The sequence below is a fragment of the Oncorhynchus tshawytscha genome, linkage group LG16 (assembly GCF_018296145.1).
Source record: "Oncorhynchus tshawytscha isolate Ot180627B linkage group LG16, Otsh_v2.0, whole genome shotgun sequence".
NCBI classification, from domain to species: Eukaryota; Metazoa; Chordata; class Actinopteri; order Salmoniformes; family Salmonidae; genus Oncorhynchus; species Oncorhynchus tshawytscha.
Window position 1 is genome coordinate 16,264,181 of NC_056444.1, and position 16,706 is coordinate 16,280,886.

Here is a 16,706-nt window from a genome sequence, read left to right on the forward strand (position 1 = left end):
CTATTATTCTACAATGTAGAAAATAGTAAAAATAAAGAAAAACCCTTGAATGGCTAGGTGTGTCCAAACTTTTGACTGGTACTGTACATATTCAAACAATGATACAGTACATATACATTATTTTCATTGTTGGACATAAAAGACATAAATCACCAGGAAATCAGCTAAAAGTTATTTTAATTTAGGAAATATGTTCCCAAGTATTCCCACGCATAATAGAGACGTGAATGTATACAAATGTAAGCAAGGTTTAAAATGATTATGTTTAAGTCAAATATTATATCTGTTTGGGCTTCTTGCCATCAATTTGCAGTCTACATATTATTTGTAATTATGTTCCAGCCCACCAACCATCTGCTCAAAAAAAGAATTGTCCCGCAGTTGAATCTAGCTGATGATCCCTGCCCTACAGTATCAATCTTGATGGAGTGGAGGAAGCCATGCTAGAGTGTTGGGGCACAGCCTGTGATGTGTCTTGGTGTCAGTAAAATTGATTAGGATCATCCAAGTGCAGAAACAGAAAATGGATGACAGAATGTATGACAGGGTTATTGCTCACACATTGATACAATCACATACACACAACAGACCGCAAGAAGACACATCGCAGAAGCGTTTGTTATGCTAAACATGGGTAATGTTTATTTTTCGCTAGTGAATCACCTTGAGGAGAAACGCTCACTTCCTTGGTGATGTTCAGCTTTTGGGATACCCCTCTGTAACCAAGCAGCAATCGGCAGTAGGCAAAAATCACTCCTAACCACTGATCCAGGACCAGATATATTTTCATACCCCTAATGGTTTAGGTTAGGAGATGGGGTAGAGCATCTGGTCCCAGATCTGTGGTTAACAGTAACTTATACCTGGACCCAGGAACACCAGGGAGGGTCATCCCAAAAGCATTACAGAGTTCTTCAGAGACAGAGAGCCTGAAGCTTGTTCAGTCAGGTGAAACATTGCACAACACTGCTGATAGAAACGTAATGTTTAAAGCTAAAACAATTTCCTGTTCTCATCTACATGACAGAGAATCATATCTATTGGACACATTTTCTATCTGAATGGTGTGTAACATTGCAACCTCCTGAACAGGCCCCAGCTTTAGCCTGAAGATACTGACAGCTACCAAGGCAACCGTTACCGTGGAGCAGATTTCTCCTCAGACAAATGGACTTCAGAATGACATAATAATCAGGAGAGAAAAAACAAACATGTGCATTAACTGGCATTCACCCAGCCCAGCTCACTACATCATCCACCTCATCTTTTGGTACACAGAAACAAAGGGGCGGGAGTAAGGGGGGTCCATCTAATGATTGGCATGATTATGGCCGTTTCCTGTCGTTCCCCTCACCTGTCAATCAATCACAAGCTGAGTGTAGATTCAAGTAAAATATTTTGTTATACATGTTATATGTTTGAATCTCTTCTGAGGGCGCTAACGCTCATCGAGGGGGAGGGGAGAACACATTTTCTTCCCCAATATTTTGGAGGCATTAAAAAAAAACGAAACAAAAAACTACAAGTCTGGTAAAATCCTCAGAAAAACTAACTACACTGGTTAGTCAGTTATTACAAACAGAAGTCCAGAAAGAGAGATATAAGTGAGATATAAGAGTTATTAGAGAGTAAAGGGTATTGGTAGAGGCTGCTTTAGGTGGACTGAAAGTGCTTAAAGAGAGACTTTAAAGTGAGTAATGGTCTTTATGTTTCTTCAGAGACAGGAACACTGGGGTAGATTGATGCACCAGAGAACTGACACAGGTGAGTCCATCGTCGTGTTCACATCGTGAGATATGGCCTCTGTGTCTTCAGCAGAAAAGATGACAGGACCCTTTCTTCTGCGTAGTTAGGCTAAGTATTTAAGGTCATACGTCGTTAGTGTTGTACCTCTAGCAAGGAGTTCTCTCTAAAGTTACTGTTGATTTCTATTCCGCTCCTGTGGAGAGGGAGAGAGGGGGAGGGACAAAATTAGAGGATATTTAAGTGGGAGAAAAAACAAATGGAATGGTGTTACAAAACATACTCAGGGAAATGTATTTTTTTGACTCCGTTCATGTGATGAAAGCTCTGTGATAGGATTTGGCCCTTGGATGTAAACTAACGGAAGAAATGCTTCGCTTCACAATTTGTCCCACAGTGGTGTCTACTGAAGATTTCCATAGAGTTGAGTTTCTGCATGTGGAACTCAAAACCTACTTTATTTCATCCTTATTAACACCAGCTGAAATGACCCCCCCCATCTCTGCCCTTCCTCCCCCACTTCCAATCTCCATCTCTGCCCCCTCCTCCTCCCCTCCAATCTCCATCTCTGCCCCCTCCTCCTCCCCTCCAATCTCCATCTCTGCCCCCTCCTCCTCCCCTCCAATCTCCATCTCTGCCCCCTCCTCCCCCTTCCAATCTCCATCTCTACCTCCTCCTCCAATCCCCATCCTTGCCCCCTTCCAATCTCCAACTCCACCCCTCTCCAATCCCCATCTCTGCCACCTCCAATCCCCATCTCTGCCCTTCCAATCCCCATTTCTGCACCCTCCTCCCCCACTTCCAGTCCCCATCTCTGCTCCTCCCCCCAATTCCCATCTCCATCTCTCCGCCCCCTCCTCCCCCCCTCCAATCCCCATCTCTGCCCCTCCTCCCCAACTTCCTCCAATCTCCATCTCCCATCTCCATCCCCCCCCTCCCCTCCCCTCCAATCCCCATCTCTGCCCCTCCTCCCGTCCAATCCCCAACTCTGCCCTTCCAGTCCCCCCAACTCTGCCCTTCCAGTCCCCAACTCTGCCCTTCCAGTCCCCAACTCTGCCCTTCCCCCCAACTCTGCCCCTCCTTCCAATCCCCATCCCCCCTTCCAGTCCCCATCTCTGCCCCCTCCCCCCAATCCCCATCTCTCCATCCTCCCCTGTCCATCTCTCCTCCTCCAATCTCCATCTCTGCCCCCTTCCAATCTCCCTCCACCCCTCTCCAATCCCCATCTCTGCCACCTCCAATCCCCATCTCTGCCCTTCCAATCCCCATTTCTGCACCCTCCTCCCCCACTTCCAGTCCCCATCTCTGCTCCCCCCCCCCAATTCCCATCTCCATCCCGTCCCCCCCTCCTCCTCCTCTCCAATCTCCATCCCCCCCTCCTCCTCCCCTCCAATCTCCGCCCCCTCCTCCTCCTCCCCTCCAATCTCCTCCCCCCCCCTCCTCCCCTCCAATCTCCATCTCTGTCCCCTCCTCCTCCCCTCCAATCCCCATCTCTGCCCCTCCTCCCCAACTTCCAATCCCCATCTCTGACCCCCAATTCCCATCTCCATCCCGGCCCCCTCCTCCTCCCCCTCCAATCTCCATCTCTGCCCCCTCCTCCCGTCCAATCCCCAACTCTGCCCTTCCAGTCCCCAACTCTGCCCTTCCAGTCCCCAACTCTGCCCTTCCAGTCCCCAACTCTGCCCTTCCAGTCCCCAACTCTGCCCTTCCAGTCCCCAACTCTGCCCTTCCAGTCCCCAACTCTGCCCTTCCAATCCCCAACTCTTCCCTTCCAATCCCTAACTCTGCCCTTCCAGTCCCCATCTCTGCCCCTCCAATCCCCATCTCTGCCCCCTCCTCCCCCACTTCCAATCCCCATCTCTGCCCCCCCCCCATATTCCCATCTCCATCTCTGCCCCCCCCAATTCCCATCTCCATCCCGGCCCCCTCCTCCTCCTCCCCTCCAATCTCCATCTCTGCCCCCTCCTCCTCCCCTCCAATCTCCATCTCTGCCCCCTCCTCCTCCCCTCCAATCCCCATCTCTGCCCCCCTCCCCCCAATTCCTATCTCCGCCCCCCAATTCCCATCTCCATCCCGGCCCCCTCCTCCTCCCCTCCAATCTCCATCTCTGCCCACTCCTCCTCCCCTCCAATCGCCATCTCTGCCCCCTCCTCCTCCCCTCCAATCTCCATCTCTGCCCCCTCCTCCTCCCCTCCATTCCCCATCTCTGCCCCCTCCTCCCAATCCCCAACTCTGCCCCTCCTCCCAATCCCCATCTCTGCCCCTCCTCCCCCAATTCCTATCTCCGCCCCTCCTCCCCCCAATTCCCATCTCCATCCCGGCCCCCTCCTCCTCCCCTCCAATCGCCATCTCTGCCCCCTCCTCCTCCCCTCCAATCTCCATCTCTGCCCCCTCTTCCCAACTTCCAATCCCCATCCCTGCCCCTCCTCCCCCAAAACCCATCTCCATCTCTGCCCGTCCCTACCCTCTCCCCTCCAATCTCCATCTCTGCCACCTCCCCTCCAATCTCCATCTCTGCCCCTCCTTCCTCTCCAATTCCCATCCCTGCCCCTCCTCCCCACTTCCAAACCCCATCTCTGCCCCTCCTCCCCCCTTCCAATCTCCATCTCTGCCCCCTCCTCCTCCCCTCCAATCTCCATCCCTGCCCCTCCTCCCCACTTCCAAACCCCATCTCTACCTCCTCCTCCAATCCCCATCTCTGCCCCCTCCAATCCCCATCTCTGCCCCCTCCTCCCCAACTTCCAACCCCCATCTCTGCCCCCTCCTCCTCCCCTCCAATCTCCATCTCTGCCCCCTCGTCCTCCCCTCCAATCTCCAACTTCCAATCCCCATCTCTGCCCCCTCCTCCTCCCCTCCAATCTCCATCTCTGCCCCCTCCTCCTCCCCTCCAATCTCCATCTCTCTGCCCCCTCCGCCTCCCCTCCAATCTCCATCTCTGCCCCTCCTTCCTCTCCAATTCCCATCCCTGCCCCTTCTCCCCACTTCCAAACCCCATCTCTACCTCCTCCTCCAATCCCCATCCTTGCCCCCTCTTCCAATCTCCAACTCCACCCCCTCCAATCCCCATCTCTGCCCCCTCCTCCCCAATTCTCATCTCCATCTCTGCCCCTCCTACCCCCAATTCCCATCTCCATCCCGGCCCCCTCCTCCTCCTCCCCTCCAATCTCCATCTCTGTCCCCCTCCTCCCCAACTTCCAATCCCCATCTCTGCCCCCTCCTCCCCAACTTCCAATCCCCATCTCTGCCCCTTCTCATCTCCATCGCTGCCCCTCCTACACCCCAATTCCCATCTCCATCCCGGCCCCCTCCTCCCCTCCAATCTCCATCTCTGCCCCCTCCTCCTCCCCATCTCTGCCCCCTCCCCCTCCCCTCCAATCCCCATCTCTGCCCCCTCCTCCCCAACTTCCAATCCCCATCTCTGACCCTCCAATCCCCATCTCTGCCCCCTCCCATCCCCATCTCCACCCCCTCCAATCCCCACCGCCACTCCCTCCAATCCCCATCTCCACCCCCTCCAATCCCCATCGCCACTCCCTCGTCCCCATCTCTACCCCATCCTCCCCCTCCAATCCCCATCTCTACCCCCTCCAATCTCCATCTGTACCCCCCCTCCCTTCCTCCCCCCTCTCTCCATCTACCAGAAGGTCTGTCTGGTTGTAGTCATTTTTATGAGCAGGCAGGAAGGCCAATAAATCATGGCACAGTTAATCACTATGATGAAGAGGGGGAGATGGAGGAAAGAGATGAGGAGAAAGAAAGAGAGAGAGAGAGAGTAGGAGAGAGAAAGAGGGAGTAGGAGAGAGAGAGAAAGAGGGAGTAGGAGAGGGAGAAAGAGAAAGAAAGAAAGAGAGTAGGAGAGGGAGAAAGAGTGAGAAAGAGAAAGAAAGAGGGAGAAAGAGAGATAGAGAGAGAGAGAGTAGGAGAGCGAGAGGGATAGATAGATAGAGAGCGAAAGAGGGGGATATATATACACACAGTTGAAGTCAGGAGTTTACATACACCTTAGCCAAATACATTTAAACTCAGTTTTTCACATTTCCTGACATTTAATCCTAGTAAAAATTCCCTGTTTTAGGTCAGTTAGGCTCCCCACTTTATTTTAAGAATGTGAAATGTCAGAATAATAGTAGAGAGAATTCATCACATTCCCAGCAGGTCAGAAGTTTACATACACTCAATTAGTATTTGGTAGCATTGCCTTTAAAGTGGGTCAAACGGTTCAGGTAGCCTTCCACAAGCTTCCCACAATAAGTTCCTCCTGACAGAGCTTGTGTAAATGAGACAGGTTTGTGGGCCTCATTGCTCACACACGCCTTTTCTGTTCTGCCCACATATTTTCAATGGGATTGAGGTCAGGGCTTTGTGATGACCACTCCAATACCTTGACTTTGTTGACCGTAGGCCATTTTGCCACAACTTTGGAAATATGCTTGGGGCCATTGTCCATTTGGAAGACCCATTTGTGACCAAGCTTTAACTTTCTGACTGATGTCTTGAGATCTTGCTTCAGTATATCCACATAATTTACCTCCTCATGATGCCATCTCTTTTGTGAAGTGCACCAGTCCCTCCTGCAGCAAAGCACCCCCACAATACGATGCTGCCACCCCCGTGCTTCACGGTTGGGATGGTGTTCTTCAGCTTGCAAGCCTCCCCCTTTTCCTCCAAACATAACGATGGTCATTATGGCCAAACAGTTCTATTTTGGTTTCATCAGACCAGAGGATATTTCTCCAAAAAGTACGATCTTTGTCCCCATGTGCAGTTGCAAACCGTAGTCTGGCTTTTTTATGGCAGTTTTGGAGCAGTGGCTTCTTCCTGGCTGAGCAGCCTTTCAAGTTATGTCGATATAAGACTTATTTTACTGTGGACATAGATATGTTTGTACCTGTTTCCTCCAGCATCTTCACAAGGTCCTTTGCTGTTGTTCTGGGATTGATTTGCACTTTTCACACCAAAGTACGTTCATCTCTAAGAGACAAAATGCTTCTCCTTCCTGAGCGGTATGACGACTGCTTTATCCCATGGTGTTTATACTTGCGTACTATTGTTTGTACAGATGAACGTGGTACCTTTAGGCATTTGGAAATTGCTCCCAAGGATGAACCAGACTTGTGGAGGTCTACAATGTTTTTCTGAGGTCTTGGTTGATTTTCCCATGATGTCAAGCAAAGAGGCACTGAGTTTGAAGGTAGGCTTTGAAATACATCCACGGGTAAACCTCCAATTGACTCAAATTATGTCAATTAGCCTATCAGAAGCTTCTAAAGCCATGACATCATTTTCTGGAATTTTCCAAGTTGTTTAAAGGCACAGTCAACTTAGTGTCTAAACTTCTGACCTACTGGAATTGTGATACAGTGAATTATAAGTGAAATAATCTGTCTGTAAACAATTGTTGGAAATATTACTTGTGTCATGCCCAAAGTAGATGTTAACAAACTATGGTTTTGGCAAGTTGGTTAGGACAAGAAATTTGTGGAGTGGTTGAAAAACGAGTTTTAATGACTCCACCCTAAGTGTACGTAAACTTCCGACTTCAACTGTGTGTGTGTGTGTGTGGGTATATATATATATATATATGTATAAATAAAAGAGAGCGAGATCAGGAGGACTGGAATGGTCGTGCTCTATTAACTCCTTAAAACCATGAGAAAAGCAGGTCTTTCAGTTTACTCCCCAACTGTTCATTTATTGACATACACAAATACAGGCCTGGCTGCACAGTGCATTCTAATACTCACACACACAACAACACACACATCACTTCCAAAATTCGTTGTCAAGCAAAGTTTGTACACAAAGTTGTGCTTATCCAAGCTATAAAAACACAGTAAAACTCAAAACAATGTACGGACTTGACAAACTTCAGGGCTTTATATAGACTAATTCTCCCATTTCCCAGGGAAAACAGTGGTCCCTTTGAGGGAAGGAAGGTGTCAGTGTCAGTGGACACAGCAAGGGAACGCCCCAGTGAGACCTGGGCCTCCAGAGTAACTCTATCCCCAGTAGGGATACTCTGTCTGGTGCTGGGGCTGAAGCCTGACCTGGGTGGCTGGGGAAACAAAGGCCTCCTCAGTGTGTCTGTGCCCACAGAGACCATCCTTTATTCACTCACCTGAGGCTACCACATCCACCCACGCACATCCACCCACGCACGCACATCCACCCACTCACGCACATCCACCCACGCACGCACATCCACCCACGCACGCACATCCACCCACTCACGCACATCCACCCACTCACGCACATCCACCCACTCACGCACATCCACCCACGCACGCACATCCACCCACGCACGCACACCCACTCACGCACATCCACCCACTCACGCACAACCACCCACGCACGCACACCCACCCACGCACGCACACCCACTCACGCACATCCACCCACTCACGCACATCCACCCACTCACGCACATCCACTCACGCACATCCACCCACTCACATCCACCCACTCACATCCACCCACCTACTGAAGGGTTTATTATGACGTATTTGTTATTACTTTTCTTTTCTTTTATTTCTCTATTTTCTTTCTCTCTGCATTGCTGGGAAGGGCCCGTAGGTAAGCATCATTGTTAGTCTACACCTGTTGTTTACGAAGCATGTGACAAATCAAAATTGATTTGACTGCCATATTGCCACATTGACACACACATGACCCTGACAAACACACCTCTGCAAATATTCCAATCCACTGATCTATATTGAACAAAAATATTAACACAACATGTAAAGTGTTGATCCCATGCTTCATGAGCTGAAATTAAAAGATCCCAGTAATGTTCCATCTGCACAAAATGCTTATTTCTCTCAAATTTGTTTACATCCCTGTTAGAAAGCATTTCTCCTTTGCCAAGATAATCCATCCTCCCGACAGGTGTGGCATATCAAGAAGCTGATTCAACAGCATGATCATGACAGGGTTGCACCTTGTGCTGGGGACAATAAAAGGCCACTCTAAAATGAGCAGTTTTTTCACAACGCCAGTTTTGAGGGAGCATGCAATTGGCATGCTGACTGCAGGAATGTCCACCAGTGTTGTTGCCAAATAATCTAATGTTAATTGCTCTACCATAAGCCACCATGAACTTCATTTTAGAGAATTTGGCAATACATCCAACAGGCCTCACAACAGCAGACCACGTGTACCCACGCCAGCACAGGACCTCCACTTCCAGCTTCTTCACCTTGATGGTCTGAGACCAGCCACCCAGACAGCTGATGAAGGAAGAGTATTTATGTCTGTAGTAAAGCCCTTTTGTGGGGAAAAACTAATTCTGATTGGCTGGACCTGGCTCCCAAGTGTGTGGGCCTATGCCTTCCCAGGCCCACCCATGGCTAAGTCCCCTTCCCATGTGAAATCCATAGATTAGGGCCAAATTTTGTTCAGTATCGGTCTTTATCCTCAACCCTGTATACAACCTCAGTCTCTACAGTTAGCATCAACCCTCTGTCTGGGACAACATACTGCAGACCGCTCCACCTGACAGCCCCTCAAAGTGAGAGAAGAGAGGCCTAACAATGGAGGTCAATTAACCTTGTCAGGATGGGGAGGGTGAGGTGAGGGAGGAGGATGGGTTCTATCAGGTCCTGGGCTGTCATGTAGAGGGGTCAGGGCTACAAAAGCAGCGCCAGCCGCTTGCCCCACGCTAGGCTACACAACGCTACCTTGGCTTCAGTCAAAACACATTTCCTACTGACAGGTTGTTTTCAGTGCTCCTGAAAACATGGACTTGAAATATTTATGAGTGTTACCCGGTAAATATTAACAAGGTCAGGAACCAAGAGTCAGTACACCAGCATCAATATAGAGCCAGAGAGGGAGAAGGACAGAGGGAAGGAGAGATAGATAGATGGGGAGATAAAGGGAGAAGGAGAGCAAGGGGGAGGGAAATGGAGAGACGGACAGAGAGTAGGAAGAAGAAAAATAAAAGGTTGTGTGTGGGGGGGGGGTTCTTAATGGTCCAATCCTGCCATTTTTTTTTATCTCAATATCAAATAATTTCTGGGTAACAATGAAGTACCTTAATGTGATTGTTTTCAAAAAGAAACAAAAATATCTTCTTTGCAAGGAGTAATTTCTAAAGCAAGAATTATGCTAGGACTATCTGGGAGTGGTCTGAGTGGGGAGGGGAAAACAGAAAACTGGCTGTTATTGGCCGAGAGGTTTGGAACTCCTTATTGGTTTATTAACTCATTTACCACCTGGTGATGTCATCAGGCAGGCCAAAACTCCACCCCACCAAAACAGGCTGACATTTCAGTTGGTCTTTTCAAACAGCTCTTACACTAAAAGGGCATTATCATCATTTTCACAATTTCACAGTACTATTCCAACCTCAGTGTAGAAATATACATAAAACACAGGGATATCACATTTTGACTGCACTGGGCCTTTAATATAATGAGATTAGAATATGTATTTTTAATTAAGAATGTGTTTCCTAGATTTCCTAGCTGGTCCATCCTATAACAATGATAATAATTAGCTGGGTGCTTATATTTGTCTTATTTCACACATGTACAAGTGTGTATTATACTCATGTGTGAATTGGAATTGTCTCAGTTCTCTGCCTTCAATAGGTTGTATGTATATTATTGCTCAAAGTGTGTCGGCTTGCGTAAGTAAGAACCAGTGAATAATGTAATTGTTTCCCAAAACATTGTGGAATAACCCCGAAATATAAACAATGTTAAAACGGAACCCATAGAAACCCAGTGATATACATTAGGCATATAGAGTGGGGCTGTACAGCTAATGAAGCAAGAGGAGCCCGTCTCTGCCAGAGGCCTGGTGTTCAAAGGTAGATCAGAGCCACTTCTGCCTTTGTCTGAGAGGAGGTATGTGAGGAATGCGGCCAATTTCAGGAAACCCCTGCGTGTCCCACTCTCCAGTTCCGTGGGCGAATCATCACTCTAATAGAAGCACACAGTCACACAAAATGGCTGCCAGATCAGATAGTGTTTCCTGGTTGGACCAATGCAGAGATGGTCAGGCCTGAGGGATGAGCTGCTAATTCAACACATGAACCTACCTCACCACCTTAGAGTAATGGCACTAGTAGAACCCACCACCTTGGACTAGAGTAATGGCACTAGTAGAACCCACCACCTTGGACTAGAGTAATGGCACTAGTAGAACCCACCACCTTGGACTAGAGTAATGGCACTAGTAGAACCCACCACCTTGGACTAATGTAGTGACACTGGTAGAACCCACCACCTTGGACTAATGTAATGACACTGGTAGAACCCACCACCTTGGACTAATGTCACTAGTAGAACCCACCACCTTGGACTAATGTAGTGACACTGGTAGAACCCACCACCTTGGACTAATGTCACTGGTAGAACCCACCACCTTGGACTAATGTCACTGGTAAACCCACCACCTTGGACAAATGTCACTGGTAGAACCCACCACCTTGGACTAATGACACTGGTAGAACCCACCACCTTGGACTAATGACACTGGTAGAACCCACCACCTTGGACTAATGACACTGGTAGAACCCACCACCTTGGACTAATGTCACTAGTAGAACCCACCACCTTGGACTAATGTAGTGACACTGGTAGAACCCACCACCTTGGACTAATGTAATGACACTGGTAGAACCCACCACCTTGGACTAATGTCACTGGTAGAACCCACCACCTTGGACTAATGTCACTGGTAAACCCACCACCTTGGACAAATGTCACTGGTAGAACCCACCACCTTGGACTAATGACACTGGTAGAACCCACCACCTTGGACTAATGACACTGGTAGAACCCACCACCTTGGACTAATGACACTGGTAGAACCCACCACCTTGGACTAATGACACTGGTAGAACCCACCACCTTGGACTAGTGACACTGGTAGAACCCACCACCTTGGACTAGTGACACTGGTAGAACCCACTACCATGGACTAGTGACACTGGTAGAACCCACTACCATGGACTAGTGACACTGGTAGAACCCACTACCATGGACTAGTGACACTGGTAGAACCCACTACCATGGACTAATGACACTGGTAGAACCCACCACCTTGGACTAATGACACTGGTAGAACCCACCACCTTGGACTAATGACACTGGTAGAACCCACCACCTTGGACTAATGACACTGATAGAACCCACCATCTTGGACTAATGACACTGGTAGAAATGGATTGTTCGAGTAGACAAGAAGCCTACAAACTAAGAGAGCCCAGATGATAACCGCTGTTGACCACTGACCAGTATTACACTGTATGTCTGAGTGACCATCTCACACACATACACACTCTGCTGCCAGCTGATACAATAGGGCTGTGTTTGTGTGTGTGTGTGTGTGTGTGTGGTTTTACTATCCTTGTGGGGACCAGAAGTCCTCACAAGGATCGTAAAACAAGGAAAATTCAGACAAGTGCGGCCACTTCGCCGGTCCCCAAAAGGAAAAGGCTGTGTGTGTCAGCAGCACGGTTCTCTCACCCTCCGCAGGGCCTCTTCCTCCTCCTGGCGCTTCTCGTAATGTGCAAAGTCATCAAAGATTGAGGTGGTATGCTTGAAAGTGGCAATAATTTTAAGCACTTGCTTGGCCTTTTCCAGCGGCACCTCTTGAGTGTCCCTGGAGTTGGTGACGGGCTTGTTGTCATTGTTCTCCAGTCTGATGTGCCTCAGCTGGCTGTTGGGCACGTCCTTCACAAATGCCCACTTCACCTCAAACTTGCCCTTCCACTTATCCTGAGACCAGACGCCTGCGTAGGCGTTGTAATCCACGGGCGAGCGCATCTCTGCCACGCCGCAGAAATGACCGCTGCCGTTGACGCTGAACAACAGGTAGAGGGGCCCCTTGGCCCCCAGCGAACGGTAGGCGCCGTCCAGGCGCTTGTTGCCGTGCTCGGTGCTGCACCAGATGGAGTACTTGATGGAGCGGTGGATGTCGTCCTCAGAGTAGCTCTTGATGATGAACACGCGGCCGTTCTTCAGGTTCCAGTCAAAGTCTTTGGGGTTGTAGTTGTTGAGGGCCCGCAGTTTCTCTAACACCGGGTGCACCTCCCCGGAGCTGGGAGAGGCACTGAGGGGGACCCCACCAACACCCATCCCAAAGCCTTCCGCCCCTCCTTGGTTGAAGGTGCCCCTGTTCCGGGGTGCCACCCAGCGGTTCTGGGGTGGGGGTTGGGGATGTTGGTGTTGATGCATAGGTTGAGGGGGGCCAGGCTGGGAGGAAAAGTTCTGGTGGGTGTGTTGGTGGTGGTGAGGGGGGCCTGGAGGCATCTGCTGGGGGTGTTGGGGAGACTGGAGGGACTGCAGCTGAAAGGGTTGGTGGTGCTGCTGGTGCTGATGTTGGTGCTGGTGTTGGTGCTGGTGGGGCAGAGGGCTCTGCAGCAGGGGCTGGGGCTGGCCCATCAGGGTCTGCTGCACCATGGTCTGAGGTTGCATCATGGCCTGAGCTAAGGGGGGCTTGTTGACGGAGCCCTTATCGTCCCAGGTGCCAATGTTCATGTTGTGCTTTATGGGCGGCGGGGGAATGGCAGGGGCTCCCATCCCCATGTTGGCTTTGGGCTTGACCTTGGGTTGGGGCTTGGCCGGCTTCCTGGCAATGGCTGCCCAGGACGTGGGTTTGGGGGCAGAGGAACTAACCAATGGAGGGATGTTATTGGCCGCCATGCTACTCATGCCCAACGTGCCCCCAAGGGGCGAGCCGACAGTCTTGGTGACGGCGGCGCCCATGTCCAGTTTTAACCCAGTCATGCCCTGCTCGATGCTGCTCAGTACCGGGACCTTACTGATCTGGGCGTCACTGCTGAAGCCTGCCTGTCCATCAGCTATAGCCCTCCCCAGGGAACTAGGGGTGTAACCATAACTATTACTATAGGCATTGCTCTGTGTGGACTGGCCCTGAGAGACACTGGTGCCCCAGGTGGAATAGTCTGCGTTTCCAGGGAAGAAGTTGAAGCCGTGCTGGCTGAGGAATGGAGGGGTGTTGCCCAGGGCGCCCGGCTGGCTGAACACCCCGTCGGGGATAAAGTGGTGCTCGCCATTGCTCATCTGTCCATAGGTGGTCAGGTAGGGCATGGGGGGGTCCCCCGCAGTGGACCAGGGGGCCTCCCCCAGGGAGTAAGGGAAGCCGATGGAAGGAGCATAGTAGCTGGGTATGTAGGGGTCGGACATTGGTGGGTAGCTGTTATTCTGTAGATGGGGAGAACAGTGGTCAGTTAATGGATGACCTTAGTGATAGAAGCTAAGACTAACCTAATCTTGCCCATCTCTGCTCAAAAGCGTAACTAAGAAATAAATTAGCGTTTCTTCAAAGGAGCCAGACTGGCTTTCAGAGGAAAAAATGGATGCTAGCTCTATAAAATGTCTGTTTCCCTTAACAAGAAGTGAAGACAGGAACAGTATTCAAATAATCTGTCAGTTGTTGTTGTAATAATTGTCTGAGTTTGTATAGATTAATTTCACAAGTAAATTGGCATGGCCAATGGTGGGTTTGTTTTTGGCTACATTTCACTAGTCTTTTTAATCAACAATAATTTCCCTCACAGCTCATTTTTTAAATGGAAAAGTTTTTTTTTTAAAGAGCTGTGAGTTAGTTATCTATCAATGGCTTCTTAATTACATAGACTTACTATACAGTGTTTTCATTCAGAGGTAATACTCTATACACCAGACATCCTCAATAGGCAGACAGTAGTCCGTATCCAGACACAGAACAGGGTCAACACAAAATAATAATTAAAAAATAACATTAAAATTATTTCAGGGTAACAAGTAAGTACCTTCCTATAATATATTTCCATTCAAATGGGCAAAAATGGCTATTTTAGTAAAAAAAAAAAATCTCAAGCAAGAATTTTGCTATGACTGTCTGGGAGGGGAAAACTAGCTGTTATTGGCAGAGGTTTGAAGCTCTCTTTGTTCACATGGGTCGCGAGATGGGGGTTGGTTACTATGCCGATAAATGACACCTTTGCCACCTAGGAAATCTGTGTGACCGGACCTTGTCAAGTAGTATTTGAGTACCCCTGCTATACACCCTCATATGAAGCCTGACCCTGTATCACTATCAGACACAATTATGAGGGTCCATACAGATCATAAGGCTAACCCTCTATACACTATGAAATGTCAAGCTGCATGGCTGATAGGCTAGAATTGGAATTCACACACACCTGATTTGTCTGGCTGCTTAGGTAAGGTTCAAAGTCTTCATCGTTTACTCCCTCCTTCTGATGCATTGATCCGTTTTGTACTGGAGAGGGAAAATGTTTTTCTTAGGTTATTCTTTAGATGTGATAGAACCATAAAGGTCCCTCAGCTAAATTCAACTATTGTGTTTTTACAGATCTACAAACCAATAATGAACAATTGATAAACTACTTATAAACCCCCTTACATTCCCATTACGTAGTTGGGGTATGACAATATAGATGATAACATCACCCAAGAATATGACAAGAACAGTGGTGAATGGTTATAGGGCTAAGTGAGTTAGTTTACCTACTTTTGGCTGATGACACCAGGTCACCAGATCAAAACAAAGGTGGTTGAAAGGTAATCAGAGCAGTTATTTAATTACACTCTTTAGTTAGTACAGCAGTTCGTTTGACTGTCATCAAACTCCACAACAACCATGCCATCGTAGAAGAATAAGGTGACAAACATACCTTTATTTCCTTGTCCTTTGGGTCTCTGACATCAGAATGGATGAGTGCAAACGTGATAGGGAAGAGAGATTTATCAGATTGTGCATGGGCCTATTAGGGAACTGTTTGATAGGAAGAAGAGTGATGGTAGCAAACATGCGAGGTGAGCTAGGCCTAAGCTACTGAAATACATGCAATGATTCCATAACAGTGGCTGTATATCACCGACATATTCAAGCGCATTCAGTCCTAGCCTATCGATCCAAGGCTTCCTTTGCATTATTTTCAAACGCACCTAACATCCAGTAAACGTGCCGCATAGACAAGTACAAAATACAGCAACCGGCTCAAGCTGGAGTTTGTTGCAGCCGGTACGCTACTTCAAGGTTCGGCCTACATAGCAGCTAGCTATCATATATCAAATACTTTTGTCTGTGTTATTTAGCATGACCACCGCTCTGAATGATAGCAGTTTGTTGCAGCCGGTACGCTACTTCAAGGTTCGGCCTACATAGCAGCTAGCTATCATATATCAAATACTTTTCTCTGTGTTATTTAGCATGACCACCGCTCTGAATGATAGCAGTTTGTTGCAGCCGGTACGCTACTTCAAGGTTCGGCCTACATAGCAGCTAGCTATCATATATCAAATACTTTTCTCTGTGTTATTTAGCATGACCACCGCTCTGAATGATAGCAGCTGGCGAAAGTGTTGACAAAGTTCATATTGCAACGACACACGTCACGACAGTGGGTTGTCCAAAAATACGCACCTGATCGACGGTGGTTCCAGACATCCTCCAGGAGCCGAAACGGAATGCGGTTTGTGACTGTCCACGGTTTCTCCTGCTTCTGCACTCCGATATTTTTTTCTCGGCTCGTCTCGGGTTATCCAATCTCTCTGTGTATGTAGAGGCGGTGTTTTTCTCCAGTCGTCAGATCGCTACAATCTTTTCTCGAGCGCCGAGGATTGCTTCTTTGTATCTGCCTTTGTATAGCCTATATGTTTCCAATCTAATTGACGTTCGGCTAAAATATATCACTCACTCTGAAACTGCCTAATGCCCGATTGGAATACACTATTCCACAACGGCGGATGTGCTATTACTCTCGCTTCCGTTCTATTGCTCCATGACCTTCCGCCTGTGACGTTCTGAGTCATGTTACAGACTTACAGTCATATTTCACATGACATGTCTCAGAAGATTTCCTCTTTATTCTAGTCTACACAACAGACGATTGTTTCACATGTTGAAATAAATGTGTTCCCTGTGTTGTGACAAACTGTGTAACTTCAGGCAGATCTGTCTCTGTCTGTTCAATTTAA

At 48.5% G+C, this 16,706-nt stretch overlaps 1 protein-coding gene across 2 annotated transcripts; it reads right to left on the reverse strand.

Moving 5' to 3' along the window:
- Nucleotides 1-619: 619 nt before the first annotated feature.
- On the reverse strand, nucleotides 620-16,618 carry ythdf3 (YTH N(6)-methyladenosine RNA binding protein 3). 2 transcript variants are annotated; one of them, XM_024374389.2, is made up of 5 exons: nucleotides 16,153-16,612; nucleotides 15,401-15,425; nucleotides 14,906-14,985; nucleotides 12,222-13,922; nucleotides 620-1,939 (listed from the first exon to the last, which is right to left on the reverse strand). In XM_024374389.2, the coding sequence occupies exons 1-5, from the start codon at nucleotides 16,174-16,176 to the stop codon at nucleotides 1,916-1,918; spliced, it is 1,854 nt and encodes a 617-aa protein (XP_024230157.2). In that variant the 5' UTR covers nucleotides 16,177-16,612; the 3' UTR covers nucleotides 620-1,915. The 2 variants fall into 2 exon arrangements, 1 of the variants encoding a protein (XP_024230157.2); XR_006079029.1 differs by lacking the exon at nucleotides 620-1,939 and adding an exon at nucleotides 9,723-11,083 and having other exon boundaries at nucleotides 11,344-13,922; nucleotides 16,153-16,618.
- Between the last annotated feature and the right edge of the window lie 88 nt (nucleotides 16,619-16,706).

Coding starts and splice junctions, on each gene's coding strand:
- ythdf3 (XM_024374389.2), bottom strand. CDS start 16,176: ATGTCTGGAACCACCGTCGATCAG. Junction 15,426..16,152: donor CTGGAACCACCGTCGATCAG/GTGCGTATTTTT, acceptor TTCTGATGTCAG/AGACCCAAAGGACAAGGAAA. Junction 1,940..12,221: donor AGGAAGAGGCCCTGCGGAGG/GTGAGAGAACCG, acceptor CCCTCTCCACAG/GAGCGGAATAGAAATCAACA.